The sequence below is a fragment of the Schistocerca serialis genome, chromosome 1 (genome assembly GCF_023864345.2).
Source record: "Schistocerca serialis cubense isolate TAMUIC-IGC-003099 chromosome 1, iqSchSeri2.2, whole genome shotgun sequence".
Classification (NCBI taxonomy): Eukaryota; Metazoa; Arthropoda; class Insecta; order Orthoptera; family Acrididae; genus Schistocerca; species Schistocerca serialis.
In genome coordinates this window covers 260,058,593-260,075,106 of record NC_064638.1, presented here as the reverse complement: position 1 = coordinate 260,075,106, position 16,514 = coordinate 260,058,593, and the positions used below count along the sequence as shown (strand labels likewise).

Sequence of the window (16,514 nt, the reverse complement as noted above, 5' to 3'; positions counted from 1 at the left end):
CTGCATTCTCGTAACCCTCCTGGCCTCAACCTTCAATAGTCACTGTCCTCACTCATCCAGCTCCTTGCCTGTTCCCATTCCAGCACTACACAGCCGTCATTCCACCACCACAACCAGTCTCTTTATTTCTCTCCTTTTATGCTACCCCCCCCCCCCCCCTCGGTCTAATCTGCAGCACTTCACTGTCTGCCAGCCCCATCATACTATCCCTCCCCCTCCCCGCCACAGTGTCCTTCATACCCCACCCATTTGCCACTCCCATCATGCATTGGTGCTGCTGCTCGCAGTGCGGTTTTAGTTGCCTGTGTGTGTGTGTGTGTGTGTGTGTGTGTGTGTGTGTGTGTGTGTGTGTGTGGCATCTCCGCTATATGGTGAGTAGCAACTTTCCTTCTCATAATATTGTTACATTCCACCTTGGATTTTCCACTGTTTGACAGTAGGTCGGACGACACTGTTTTTGCTTGTGAGGGAACATTTTCTGAATAGCAATAATAATCAAACACCTTATATTTAATAACTTTATTTGATGTTCTGGCTAAAGTAAGAAGAAAAATATATGGTCCCTACATGTAATTAAAGAATATCCAAGATACTTTTCGTCTGAAGTAGGAAAGCAAATGGACCATTCAACATACACGAAGCAGAATTACACAGCTAAAAGTACTCAGTATTATAGCAGATTTCACTACACATACATAAATGTTTTGCTACTATGATCACACACAATTTTATGACTGAGTGATATGAACAATAACTAATGATATCCCCTGCAGTGCTCAATAACAGTTACATCTAATTAAATAACTGTGCGTGAAACTCACAAATTTATTAAATGAGACACACAATTCTCACTTAAAACTGCATCTACACACCTAATGTATCAATTATGAGGCTATTAATGCAGCAAAAAAATCATCTTTCCATAATGACAGTGGCTTACACATCATTCTGTTTACATAATATTCCAAAATCTACATTACTCAGTAACATTTGCTTCCAATTCATTCATACAAAATGGAATAATGAATCAAAATTATATGGGAACACTCAACAAAATTGTTTATAAAATTTTGGTTATGAATTCTCACAAAGTTGTCATGAAATAGGAATGATAAACCTAAAATTAACATGTGAATGAGATATCTTCACTGTGGTACAGCCAGTCTGCCACACACAATAACCTTCTAACATGCAAAGTATGTCACTCACTTCACCATGAACATAAAAACATACACACGTTAATAACACTCCTGACAGACACCGCACCAAATCTAAATTACAAGTCAGTGTCATACCAAGCAGCCACTTGGTTATTGTCCTGTGGTGGCTGTGGTAATTCCTCCAAGTGGTCAAAGTTGAGGTCTGTTGATTCAGCACCTGGTACATCCATGGTGTCCATGGGTCCATAATTGGATCCACCACCGCCGCCACCACCACCAGTGGCAGGGTGAGAGTTTATGTCAAGTCCTTGAATAGAGTCTACTGGTAGCGTGTCATAGCCTGTAAAATTACTTAAATGTAAATCTACTGCTTTATGATGAACTGATGCATATAAAAATTAAATAGGAATCTGAAAAACAATTCTTAACAGGGAAAAAAAATCAGAAACATAGCTGAAAATTAGATCTACAAATTGTCTTGGGAGCCACAATGACTTTCTCCGCCTGAAGCTTCAGTATTTGGGAACTTTGCTAATGAGAACAAGAGGAGAAAACTGAACCATTTGCCAAGTCAAAAAAATCATGCAAAGTACTGGTTTGGAAATATAAAAATATGGTCATTTGCAGTACTCAGGAGTTGAAAGTTAGTTAAAAGTGAAGCAGCTGGGTAATAAGTAAAAGTAACTGATATTAAGCACGTATTTCCATACTTGTGATTTCGGTTCAATTCAAAAGCTGATGTCAAAATAAGCTGTTTACCAGTCACCTGCAAACAATCAATTTCCTCTGTGATATCTTTCCTGCCTGGAAACATGTTGTGGCTATAACTCACTTAAGTCATAACAGTGCTCAAATGTAATTAATTTTAATGACAGACACCTGCTGAAATATTCATTTTGTAAGATTGTGAGCTCTACACAGGTAGGACCAAATTAAAATTATTAGACTGTATCAGTAGTATCATCCCCTCTTTTCAGCTTACACATGTCCTTGCATTCAATAGAGTACAGCTGCTTTATTGACCCACAACAAAATACCCCGTAAGTGTTGCAACTGATGTTATTAATCAATATTATGAATCTGACGCTACCGTACTTTATGCTCAGCTGATCACTTTAGACAGACCGATCTAGTCTGCTGATGTCAGGAATACTTTCACATGATGCAAGCAGTCTACAGCCTACTGTGTGTGTGTGTGTGTTTGTGTGTGTGTGTGTGTGTGTGTGTGTGTGTGTGTGTGTGTGTGTGTGTGTGTGTGCGTGTTAAAAAAACTTTTATCAGGATGCAGCTGAATCAATAAGGATATGAGTTTCACAACAAGTTTTATTAACTGGGCACATTAACTGTACACAAAGGGCAGTACAAACAAAGGACAATGTGGCTTGTCCTTTACGGTGGAGTAATGTAAGTATCAAATACATCAAAGCTTCAGATGAGTAGGCCCTATTTAGATTTCCACCCACCCCCCCCCCCCTCACACACACACACACACACACACACACACACAAGTGAATTCACATATATTTCTCAAAGTCTGCAATAATGGTATTTTTTCCTCAAAAACTTTGTTAAGCAAGACAAAAAAAACCTACCCATGTTTAAAGAAACATGTGAACTTATCAAACTTTTATCATAACATACTACAAGCTGCTATGATTATTATTCCACTAACACTGGATTTATTACAAAAAATCAAACAGATTTAGCAAGTAACATGATAAAACTACCATACAAATATTTAGTCTTTGATATACTTTTTAGTATTTTATAGTGATGATGATGGGCTATTTACTCTTCTGTGCATTTGCAGTGCTTATAACATGCTACTAAATACTTACTAAGACATAAATTTCTACATTCTGCCACAAATATATTACAATAAAAAAAGTAACTCTCTTACTCTATCTTCAATTAACACAGGTATTAGCAGTATTGTGTGTGAACACAAACACTATAAGCAGTGGAAAGCAGTCATTAATCATGCAGTGTACTATGTATGTGTTAATATGAAAGATACCAACTTTACTAATTTATGAGTTAGGAACTGGAGATATACCGCAACTCCCTGCTCGGTGGTCAGCTGCTATACAATACAACTGTTGTTAGATTCTTGTTGATGTTATAGTACAAATACATTACAGTTCAAGCTACCAAAATTGTGATCAGCATTTCATCTCAGGCACACAGTTAAAATGTTATCTTTGAATTAGTAACTGCACAAAAATTACCTACAAACTATATTTTGGTAAATCGCTAATAACAGTCACAGTGGCTTGAAGGTCAAGCCAAGACTACAAACTGACTACCTGAGAGTTCAGTTCTTGGCCAGTTCTTCATTTTTTCCTAGTACTCAATGTGATTTTCAAGTGTTGGGAAATATTTATAACTGTGAAAAATTGTATGTCTGGTGGCCAAGTGAGATAGTTCTAAGGTCAGGGGAAAGCAAGGGCATGCTACCCCTGACAGACTATGCTATAGAAAATACTGTGATGATGTTTGATTTATTGGCTGAAACATAATAAATGGTGACATGGGTCAAGTATGAAACTGTGTTCTCTATCAATTCTAGTTTGTTTTTTGGGGCTTAACACCAAAACTAGGAAAATTGATATTTAATTTGGTCTATCAAAAGAACTATCTTGCCTAATCATGCCTAGAAAAATATGAATCAGTATACTGAAAAAGAAGGTTGGGAAAGAGCACTGTATCCTCAATGGTAAGGCAACCGAATTTTATAACAATAGGTAACCATTGATGCAAGAAGAACATGCAAAAATATGAATGTGCAAAATACATTGTAGACAGAAAGCACAGTAAAGCTGAACTGAAAGGGAGGAGTAGTAGTTATATGGAAACAAGAGCATACAGCAGTTGTTGGGGAACAGACACCCCCACTTTTGATGTTCAGGGAAGATGAGACAGGGGAAGCATCCAGATAACATTGGTTGGGAGGCAACAATCGGAATAGCTGGCAATGCCTTGTGGAATAAAGTGCTCTGGTATCAGATGGTCCTTGCCCACAGGTTGTCAGCAGTTATTCATAACGACAGTTTAATGGTTAGTGATCCAAACTAAAAAGAAGCCACACAGAGCACATGACATAAAATATGGATGCTTTCACATGTAGTTATTCCTCTGATGGGGTAGGAAGCATTTAGCGAATTCATGAACAGGTGCTGCCCCTGTACCATTCATCAAGGGCATGGGAGGATACAAAATGGCTGATCTATAACACGATTTGAAAAGAAAAAGTGACAGTGACAGCTGCAGTCTTAACAATCAGACTCCCCTCAGCATTTCTCCACTAATTAACTATGAGCTATAACAGCATTATCTGATATTAGTGAAGATAAAAATGGACACCCACACAAGAGAATGCAGCATGATATACAGTGTGGTCAGAAAATATCTGAAACGCTTGTAGGGATATTGCAGGGCAGGTTGTACTGAGATATGAATGTTACGAAAAAAATTCGGTACGTTGTGCTGTTTCAGAGTTATTTAGCATTGAAGTTAGCCAATCAGATCGTCGCGCGCGTAAATTCAAGTTTCAGCTAACGAGACAAAGCACTCGTTGGGCAACACTGCTCCTGGCAGGCCGCTTGAGTGTGAGCGCGCGACGCCTCAATTGGATAAATTCTATGCTGAATAACTTGGAAACGGAGCAGTATCAAATTTTTTTCTTAACATTTATGCCTCAGTACAACCTGCCCTGTAACATCCCTACAAGCATTTCACACATTTTCTGACCACCCTGTATTTCTTTTTGCTTATGTCAAGGTCCTTCTCATGATTAAGAAGAATTTGGAATCATTTATATTACTCTTAACAAATTTGGCTGGTGAATTTGTTTCTTTCTTTACTTGTTACATTAACTTTTCTTTTAATTTACTAAAGACTGTAAATTTTTTCATTTCTGCTACAGATAGTGACTTCTCTGCAAGTTTATTCTGTCCACACTGAAACGCTTGAAAGCTAGTAGCCTTAAAAATGTTATAGTTGTAATCTGTTTTATTAACAACTGGCCAGGAATGGCAATTTACTGTAGTCTATGTGATACAAATTTCAGTAACCCAGTTCATCTACAGCTACATGATTACTCTGCAATTCACACTTAAGTGTCTGGCAGAGGATTCTTCGAACAACCGTCTGACTATTTCGCTATTGTTCCACTCTTCAAAGGCAGGTAGGAAAAATGATCACTTATTTTTCTGTATAACCTCTGATTTTTATTTTATTATGATAATCATTTCTCCCTATATAATTAGCAGACAATAAAATATTTTCACATTCAGAGGAGAAAGTTGGTGACTGAAATTTCATGAAAAGATCTCACGGCAATGAAAAATGCCCTAACTCGCTTGTCATATCCATGACACCGTGTCCCGTTTTGCAATAGGTCTAATATTAAACGAGCTGCCCTTCTCTGGATTTTTTCAGTGTCGTCCGTTAATCCTATCTGGTAAGGATTGCATACCACACAGCCAAGGTCTTCAGTAGAAATGTTGCATCTTCTAAGTGTTCTGCCAATACAACACAATCTTTGGTTCGCCTTCCACACAACATTATCTATGTGATCATTACAATTAAAGTTGTTCGTAATCGTAATCCCTAGGTACTTAGTTGAATAGACAGCTTTTAAATTTGTGTGATTTATTGTATAGGTGAAACTTAACATATTTATTTTCATACTCATATGGATGACCTCACACTTTTCCTTTTTCAGAGACCATTTACACTTTTCATACCATACAGATATTTTGTCAATCATTTTGATGATGATGATGATCATGATGTTGTTTGGTTTATGGGGCGCTGAACTGCACGGTTATCAGCGCCCATACAAATTCCCAACCTTTGCTCAGCCCAATCTCGCCTCTTTCATAAATGCTGATCAAATTATGAAGACAATACAAACACCTAGTCATCTCGAGACTGGTGAAAATCCCTGTCCCCGGCAGGAATCGAACTCGGGACCGCGTGCTCAGGAAGCGAGAATGTGACCAGAGACCACAAGCTGCGGACTCAATCATTTTGCAATTGGTTTTGATTTTCTGATTAAATAAGAAGATGGTAAATGACTGCATCATCTGAAAATAATAGAGGGTTGTTCTGACTGTCTCCTAAATTGTTTATATAGATTAGGAACAGTGTCAGAAATCTTCTGGAAATCTATAAATATGGCATCAATTTGAGATCCCCAGTCAATATCACTCATTACATCATACGAATAAAGAGCTAATTGTGTTTGACAAGAACAATACTGTCTGAATCTGACATGTCACAAGGCCTTTTTCTTAAAGGTAATTAATAATGTTTGAAAACAATATATGTTATGCAATCCTACTGCAAATTGTCATCAGTAAAATGTGTCGGCAATTCATAAGATTACTCCTACTTCCTTCTTGAGTATTGGTGTAACCTGTGCAACATTCCATTATTTTGGTATGGATCTTTTGTCCAGTGAGCAGTTGTATATGGGGCTATTGTATTAGCATCCTCTGAAAGAAGCCTAACTTGTATATGATCTGAACCCAAAGACTTGCCTTTAAATGTGATTTAAGCTGCTTCGCTACATAAAGGATATCTACTTTTAAGGTACTCATGTTGGCAACTGTTCTCGATTCGAATTCTGGATTATTTACTTGACCTGCTTTTGTGAAGAAACTTTGCAAAACTAAGTTTAATAATGCCATCACGATGCTGTCACTGATAATATTACCACTGGTATTGGGCAGTGAAGGATTGAGTGTGTCTTGCCTCTGGCGTACTTTAAATATGACCAGAATCTCTTTGGATTTTCTGTCATTTCAATGCAGTTTTTCCACAACACACATCAGTTGTTTTACTCCATGCATAGAATAGCTGAGATTATGGTCTTATGCCAACTGTATGACTGTTGCAATGTGGAAATGAATTGTGCGCCATTCTTGGGATTAATCACACCAATATCAACTAAGTTTCATCGAATGCTGAGCAACACTGGCTGTTTTGAAGTAGTTTCAAAACACAGATTATCTGATGTGCACTATTATTTTACTGAGCTTTGTTAGGTACTTAGCCTGCATCTGAATTGGTTTTGCTGAAGCACAGGCATATCTGGAAAAGTAACTTACTGGGAAAAATTAAAAATACTAGCTAAGAGGAGCATTCTATCAATCAATGTCAATTGCTGACAACTTCTGGTCATAATCTTTTCCTTTGTATCTTCTTGAGGCAAATAATTAATAATTGTACCAACTCTTCCATATGGATGCCACAATGTTGCAATGATCTAGGTGGTCTGATGAATGACAACTGTAGCACTGTAACCACCATATATCTTTGAACTGACAATAAATAGTTACTTAAAACTGCAGTACTGAAGATGATATGCATTCTCTTCTTCAACAACCCTTACACTACCAGATACGTGAACTTTTTTTAAAAAAAGTTGGAGCTGAATTGACAGTATTAATTGCTAAATAAATCGAAGTGTCAGCATCAGCAATGGGGCTGTAAATATTAACTACAAACAGGTTATTATCCCTGTGCTAGTACAACAGCATTTTACAAATAAACTGGTTGGGCTTTATGACTGACTCATTATAAAGTTACTGATACAGTAATTAAAATGGTCATGGATTTTTGAGTGTGTCAAAAAAGTGATATATTTCATTGATTCAAGTTGATAACATATTTAAATGAAATTCTCATGCCTGTTAAGAGAGACATTTATATGAGGTAATAATTCCTTTTTTGTGGCCTGAAACACTGATACAATTTTAAGTAGCTATATTTACTTGCATATATTTTGGTGGATGACGGAACGAACCTACCTTGCATCGGATACTGACGACCTCCATGACTGCTGTGAACACTAGGTGGTCCCTGTCCATACATTACTGCTGAATAGCCCTGGTCTGGGCCTAGTGCAAGCATATCCTGCAATGGGGTAGCAGATGCAAACAACCACATACAAATCATGCTTTATAAAACAATAATAATAAAAAACCATCACCGCTGGACTTTGGCACAGGCTTTCATAACTGGGCCTCTACGTATAACTGATGGGAATATCTAACATAACACTTTTCATGCAAAAATAAAAGCTAATGAACTATATATAAACACACAACACACATACACAGTAAAACAAGTTCAAAATACTAATATATATATATATATATATATATTTTTTTTTTTTTTTTTTTGTGTCTATCGACCTGCCAGCGCTTTCGTTCGGTAAGTCACCTCATCTTTGTGTGTGTGTATATATATAACAATGGAGTAATTTTTAATATGATACACAGAATTTTATACATTAATGTATTAATGTAGTTTCCAAGGTTGCACTAAGATCGTTTTTCTACCTCATACTACTGCATATAGGATGATCATCATCTTAAAGATTCTTCATTTATAGAATAATATTTGCACTGTGCTCCTTACACTGGCAACCTTTAATTTAACTGAAGTATTTTGCTCTGCTTACATTTTACAGACCAATGATCTTCGAACTCGGCTGTGTAATTTTTTTTTTTTTCCTTTCATTTTCATTTTGCTCAGAAAGACCAGCAGAAGACATATGTTGACCTGATGATCCAAGTGAATATTGCATAGCTTTCATTTTATTATAAAGTGAAAGAGCAATGTAATATGACTGCTCCATCTTCATCACTTCTTACAAGAATACAGTGTGGAGTCAATGGATTAATTTCCCAGTACTGATTACTACTGCAGGTTATCTGCTGTAGGCTCCTTGACAATGGCAAATGGTAGTAGCTGTTCATATTGTCACCAACAATGTTGAAAATGTTACTTATGCTGCATACATAACTAAAAAGTACATTACGATGGATACCGAATTTCTCAGTTGCAGTTCTTACCAGACTAGGTGCACATTAATTTCATGTGACTCACTGGCCTGGTGCAAGTCTTTCACTTGGACATCACTTCGGCAACTGGCGTGTCCCTAACTTACCAGTTATCAAATGGGGGAAACAGGATCTACAGTTTAACATAGAATTTGAGTTACATGTGATTTTCAGTGACTCCTCGCGTTGTTGAGAGGTGAAGGCTAGGTTAAAACGCAGACTGAAAAAGCCAAGGTTCAACCAGGGTTCGATACCACGACCTCTTCATTTCGAGTCAAGTGCTTCACTGCTAAACCACCAGGCCTAACTAGGTGTGCATTCATCCAAAATTTCACAAGGAAAGAGAGATTCTTCTGAAATAATCCAATTATTTTGGAACCTCTTATGACAAAATTCACTGAACCCTATCATGAAAAAAGCATATAATTTACTCTTGTTTCTCAAGAAAGGGTGGTACTAAAACTGAAACAAATGTTTACAATGAGTGATTTGTTCAACTCCTCGCAAGAGCAGTTACAAACACATAGCCAAACTACTTTTAATGCTACTTTGCGTGATTAACAAATCCAGAAGCATCCTCACATATGAGCATGCCAATATGAAACTATTAGCTAATTAGCAGCAGCTCCAAATAATGAAATAATTCTTGATAAATAAGCATAAAATAAGACCTCAGAATCATAAAAAACATGCTTCTACATCATAGATAATTTAGTGTTTTTTTTTACCTTAAAATACACAACTTAGCCTTGTCAAGTTGCCAGTTCAAGTATTTGATTACCTTGAGGAATATTTTCAAACACAGAGAGCCAAAAGTAAGTACACAGTACAGGCTTAAGAAATGAATTATTTCTTATGAAGATATCTGAAGTAGCAGTAAGCTATGATATTGACAAGTGTATAGTTTCTTCATGTAACAGCTTTCATTAGTTACATCAGATGATTTCCTACAAGACACTGAGAATGTTAAATCTTGTAGAACCAAACTTACATTACAAAAACTGATATACTGCCTCTGCATCTCATGCTAAAAGTAATGCAGTAAACAAATATCTTATTTTTGGAAATTTCTCAGTATTTTCCCCAATTACTTTTAAAACAGCTGAAGTTCACCATTATTATGCAAAATTCTCAATCAATATATGTGGAGAAGATGAAGGGGGCTTGATATTTCCTAGTTATTACAAATGTACAGGTGTATTCCAAAAGCAGCCAAATGGAACCAGACTTTTCAGTCAGCTATCAAGATACCTTTAAAATGTAACAGCACACAACCTACATACACGGGGTATTTAGTGTTTCTATAACTGAAATGAAAAGGAAAAAAATGGCCAAATTGACCTGCTATTCAAGGTTTCTAAAGCAGAAATATACTAGACAAGAAACTACTCACTCAGGGGAAGTTCAATGAACTGCTATCTTCTAAAGAGAAAGCACACACAATTCTCAACACTATTCATTAGGGTTTTAAAAATCTCAATTACTTCAGACCATGCAATCCAATATGGTACAGCAGAAAGAGTAGCACAAGATGTGGAAGGTATAAGTGTGTGTGCTGTTGAAGTACGCCTGGTACATGGAAAAGCAAGAGGGTAAAATGACATACGCAGCCTTTGAAAAACTTAATCTGACACAATGGAAACTTAAATTAGTTTCTCAACTAATAATTACCATATTATGAAAAACTAAGCAAAACATACTGCACAAACTTCCGTGAACTATGAAACAATTTGAAAATAAATCACAGCTGGACAAATGAAAAATAGGAAGAAAATTGGAAGCAGGCAATGAGGAAAGAAAAAAAAGGTAGGTACGCAGGTAGGGGATGGGGACAGGGTGGAGGGGGCAGGGGAGGGGAGGAGAGGGAGGGAGGGAGTGAGAGAGAGACAAAGAGATGGGAAACAGAGTGGATGAAGGGAATGAGCAGATGAAAGGTGATGGAGGAAGCAGCAGGAGACAAAGTGTAACAGATGAAGGCCAGGGGAGAGGGGGAGCAGATGTAGTGAGGAAAGAGGGAACAGGGGATGGAAAGAGGAATGGGGAGGGCAACATGAGGAAGGGAGCATGATGGGAGGAAGGGAGGGTACGGTGGGAGGAAACAGGAGCAGAGGGAATAGGAGGTGGAGAGGGGAATGGAGGCAGAGGGTGGGAATGGGGGCAGATGGGGTGACAGGGAAAGGGGGGCAAAGGGGAGAGCAAAGGTGGGGCAAAGGGGAGGGAAAAGGTGGGGCAAAGGTGGAGCAAAGGGGAGGGAAAAGGTGGGGCAAAGGGGAGGGAAAAGGTTGGGCAAAGGGGAGGGAAAAGGTTGGGCAAAGGGGAGGGAAAAGGTTGGGCAAAGGGGAGGGGAAAGGGGGAGAGGATGGGCAAAGGGGGGAAAGGGGGAGAGGATGGGCAAATGGGAGGGAAAAGGGGGGAAAGGGGGTGAGGATGGGCAAATGGGAGGGAAAAGGGGGGAAAGGGGGTGAGGATGGGCAAATGGGAGGGAAAAGGGGGGAAAGGGGGTGAGGATGGGCAAAGAGGGGGATAGGCATGCAAAGGGGGGGGATAGGCATGCAAAGGGAGGGGAGAGGGGGGCAAAGGGAAGGGAGAGGGGGGCAAAGGGAGAGAAAACGGAGGGAAAAGGGGGTGAAAGGAAGAGGAAAGGGGGCCATGTGGGAGAGGAAAGGGGGCCATGTGGGAGAGGAAAGGGGGCATAGGGGAGAGGAAAGGGGGCATAGGGTAGAGGAAAGGGCAGGAGAAAGGGGGCATAGGAGAAAGGAAAGGGAGCAAAGGGGTAGGAAGGGGAGAGAAAGGGGGGTGTAGGGGAGGAAGGGGAGAGGAAAAGGGGGTGTAGGGGAGGAAGGGGAGAGGAAAGGGGGCTGTAGGGGGAGGAAGGGGAGAGGAAAGTGGGGAGGAAGGGGAGGAAAGGGAGGCGTAGGGGGAGGAAGGGGAGGCGTAGGGGGAGGAAGGCGAGAGGAAAGGGGGGGAGTAAGGGAAGGAAAGGGGGGCGTAGAGGGTGGAAGGGGAGAGGAAAGGGGGGAGTAGGGGAGGAAAGGGAGGCATAGGGGAGGGAAGGGGAGAGGAAAGGGGGGAGGAAAGGGAGGCGTAGAGGTTGGAAGGGGAGAGGAAAGGGGGGAGTAGGGGGGAGGAAAGGGAGGCGAAGGGGGAGGAAGGGGAGGGGAAACGGGGGGAGGAAGGGAGGCGAAGGGGGAGGAAGGGGAGGGGAAAGGGGGGAGGAAAGGGAGACAAGGGGGAGGAAGGGAGGGGAAAGGGGGAGGAAGGGGAGGCGTAGGGGGAGGAAGGGGAGAGGAAAGGGAGGCGTAGGGGGGGTGGGGAGGAAGGGGTGAGGAAAGGGGGGGAAGGGGAGGAAAGGGAGGCATAGGGGGAGGAAGGAGAGGAAAGGGGGGGTAAGGGGAGGAAAGGGAGGCGTAGAGGGAGGAAGGGGAGAGGAAAGGGAGGCGTAGAGGGAGGAAGGGGAGAGGAAAGAGGGGAGTAGGGGGAGGAAAGGGAGGCCTAGGGGGAGGAAGGGGGTGTACGGGGAGGGGAAAGTGAGGTGTATGGGGAGGAAGGGGAGGGGAAAGTGGGGTGTAGGGTGAAGAAGGGGAGTGTAGGGGGAGGAAGGGGAGTGTACTGGGAGGAAGGGGAGGGGAAAGGGGTGTAGGGGGATGAAGGAGAAAGGAAAGGGGGGGTGTAGGAGGAGGAAGGGCAGAGGAATGGCGGGTGTAGGGGGTGGAAGGGAAGAGGAAAGGGGGGTGTAGGGGGAGGAAGGGCAGAGGAAAGGGGGGTGTAGGGGAGGAAGGGCAGAGGAAAGGGGGGTGTAGGGGGAGGAAGGGCAGAGGAAAGGGGGGTGTAGGGGGAGGAAGGGCAGAGGAAAGGGGGGTGTAGGGGGAGGAAGGCCAGAGGAAAGGGGGGTGTAGGGAGAGGAAGGGCTGAGGAAAGGGGGTGTAGGGGGAGGAAGGGTAGAGGAAAGGGGGTGGGTGTAGGGGGAGGAAGGGCAGAGGAAAGGGGAGGAAGGGGAGAGGAAAGGGGGTGTAGGGGAGGTTTTTGGGCTGGAATAGGTTTCTCTTCAGTTTCTTCTTACGCAACTGATATTCGTCTCCTCTGTTCCACTTTGTTCAGCTAGTGAGAACAGCAGAAGATCTTGAAGAAAATCCTATCAGAGGAGTCAATTATCAAGCATAAACTGAAGAAGGATGCCACACAGCCTAATGACATAGGATATTTTACCCTAAAGGCTTTTATTTTTGTGTATTTGTGGTTATATGCCCAATGTTTGCAAATGCATTAAGTAAAATCAGATTCTGTCATTCAGAATGATCTATTTCTATAATTTTTTTCTGTGTAACGTACGACCTTTACCTTGAAAACTCTTATTATTACGTATGGGATCAAAAAACTCTTTGGAACTTTATCAGTGTGACAAAAAGCAGCATCAGCAACTACTAACACCACCACAGAATTCCTTTCCATGACACTTTGTTTTGTTTTCAGACACATAGGCAATAAAATTATGATACAAACTCATTTAGCCCCCCCCCCCCCCCCACCCCCCCCCCCTCAATCCGTAAGCACCCAGTCCCTCCAAGCCCTACACTAAACTTTTACTAACAGCGAATATCTCTTGTTTCCAGTTTTGCTGAAGCCAACGTATGTTTTCCCATTACCTTTATGTTTAACAAAGATTTAACTCTTGTCAGTTGTTACTAATACATTTAATGTATTGGGAATTATTTGGACAGCAACTCTACCTATCATTTAGATAGGGTAGCCATCGGATAAAAGTTGAGGATTACCAAGTAATGCAGGTATAGTTTTTATGCAAAATGAAAAGATTACTTGGGGGGGGGGGGGAACAATTGTGTGCATGTAAGATCAGACAAAGTGCCAAGTATGAATTACGGCAATAACTTTTTTACAGACAAGCACGTCAGAAATGCAGATGATAACTCTTCAAAGATTAGACAGTGAGTGGAAACTTAGTAAGCATTTATATTACTAAACAGCTATAATGGTCACCCAGTCACAGCTGCAAGTTTCCCATCTAATGGCTTCCAAGATAACAAAAATTTGATTTTCAGTATTTCATATCTTTATTGACCAAATTTAAAACAATAAGTTTACAATGCTGTTATAATCAACTCATTAAGGTTTTACATGTTATCCTGAAATACAAATTAACTGATTAGTAAAGTATCACATGTACGAAGCTGTTTTTAAATACGTTAGTTAATTCTTGAAAGAAAAAGAATTTGGGGGGGGTTACTGGTTGTATCTGTTCAGCTAGTAAAGTACCTCAGTTGTTGAAGACACTGAACTAGTAAGTGGAAGAACAGGTTCAAATATCCATCTAGCCATCATGATCTGGCTTTTCCCTACCGTTTCTAAATAACTTCAGGAGAATGACGAGACAACTCCTAGGAGAAAAAAGGATTTTCTACCTTGTTCTAGGCCATTTTCAATTTGGCGTCATCTCTAGTACTCATGTTGTACTGAAACATCCAAAAGTTTTAGTTATCAAATTTGTATGTCTGACTTGGGGGGGGGGGGGGGGGGGGGAGTGGGTGGAAGAAGGTTACATCCTACTGTCCACCAAAACTACTTATGAAACACAAAACAAAAAGAATAATAAACCGGACAAAGGACCTTCACAAGAGATGTTATTTACAAGCTGCTGAGTTAAATATTTCAGTGGCTTACTTTAAGGAATCTTATCACTGATATTGTACTTGCAGTTCTTATTTGTCTGATCTTCACATTAAACACTCTAGTACTTTTCCTGTAGAGGAGCTGATCCCATTCAATGAAGTATCAGATGGCTATTTATATTAAGATATGTATTGCAATAAAATATGATAGGATACTTAAGAAGAAGTGCTGTATGTTTCATGTCATAGATGGTTTCAACAAAAATTGGTATTTCCAGTATTTATGAAGCTCTAAGCCCAACTGTGAAACCAAGTTATCATGTACAAACAGTGCTGAATGAGATACTAAAGGGTGCAAACTGTAATCAAAGGCTGCGTAATGTACAGAAGAATCAAGTGTGAAAATGGTATATGTGCCCTGACACACTGCGCCAATTACCTCTTGAGTGACTTCTTCAATCATGTGACTCATCTGGCAGAAGAGATGTCATATGAAGGATGTAGTTGTTCCTTGAATCTTGATCTTGCAGATTTTGCCACTGAGTACACCATTGTTTATGAGAGCAATTAGTGAAATGATTACATATATGAAATGAATATGGGTGATTATACTATCTACACACAAAGTAGTTTTAGAAATGATTTCAGCATTAAAATTATGATAAACAGCATTAAAAACAGCTGTCTGGAGAAAACGAGTTGCTTCTAAACTATTATTACAAAAACAGTGTGGGCTGACAGGAAAGATAATCAGTATATAATGATACAAGTGTAATGTAGTTATTCAGAAGTCAGTAGAACCCAAATCAAAAGATAAATACAAGGTTGCACAGCGATAAAATTGGCAAAAACTTTCTTTTTAAGTTGTTTGTGCTCCTTGTATGTGTCATTTGAGGTTCTGCGTAACTTTACTTCTCATATCTACACATCCACTTGCAATTTATTTTAAATCTGCTCTTACCTTAGATCACATATCTTCTTGTGGCAGTAACCATCACCATCTACCTGTCTAGTTGCTAACCAACCACATGTGATTGTTTCTCTCAGACTTTGTTACAGAGAATGCTTATGTTTTTCACTGCTGACAATAAACACCCTGGAATTTGGTGACTGCGTAAGGCATACATTCTTGCAGTAAGAATAATTTTACCTTAGATCACATATCTTCTTGTGGGCAGTAACCATCACCATCTACCTGTCTAGTTGCTAACCCAACCACATGTGATTGTTTTCTCTCAGACTTTGTTACAGAGAATGCTTATGTTTTTCACTGCTGACAATAAACACCCTGGAATTTGGTGACTGCGTAAGGCATACATTCTTGCAGTAAGAATAATTTGATTACTGTATGGGGATTCATAAAGATGGAGAATGTTGCCTTTCTTTCTGTCAACTCTGTTCCAGTTGTTCCAACTTCAATTATTTGTATGCAGGCACTTTTAGTCTGCTTTACACAACTGAGTCACATTTTAGATTGTGCTTGCTTTTAACTCTTCTAACAGATGTCTGGGATTTAGGGGGGAAAATGAGATTATGATAACGCTGAATAAAAGCTCTGTTTCTGTAGATGTTTTCAGTATTAACAATCTAAAACTGGTAACCTCTGAGTTTCTTAGAAAATACAAAATACTAACATTATCACACAGCACACACTGTTAAGACATGAAGATTCTAAACAGCAGAAAAGATCAGTACCACTGGGCGCAATTTAAGCTGTCAAACAATTCCAATAAATGTTACTTTATATCAATTTCCTTTTCACTACTACCTGAAACCGTAAGTGGAGAAAAGAGATTCACAGTTGAAACACTAATTATTATACCAGTTTGTAGTTGAGACTGGCAACAAATCAAAATGTGTTAGGAGCTATAAGG

General features: G+C 39.9%; 1 protein-coding gene across 3 annotated transcripts in view; it reads right to left on the bottom strand.

The window, feature by feature from the left end:
- Nucleotides 1-504: 504 nt before the first annotated feature.
- The window catches only part of LOC126467192 (armadillo segment polarity protein), an 89,796-nt gene continuing 73,786 nt past the window's right edge, over nt 505-16,514 (bottom strand). The window contains exons 13-14 of one of the 3 annotated variants that reach the window (XM_050096443.1): nt 7,979-8,084; nt 505-1,500 (exon numbers count right to left, since the gene is read on the bottom strand). In XM_050096443.1, the coding sequence (XP_049952400.1) occupies nt 1,277-1,500; nt 7,979-8,084 (330 nt within the window). In that variant the 3' untranslated portion in view covers nt 505-1,276. Of the gene's footprint in view, nt 1,501-7,978; nt 8,085-15,079; nt 15,180-16,514 lie in introns of all 3 variants that reach the window. The other 2 variants (XM_050096444.1, XM_050096445.1) reach the window with 2 other exon arrangements.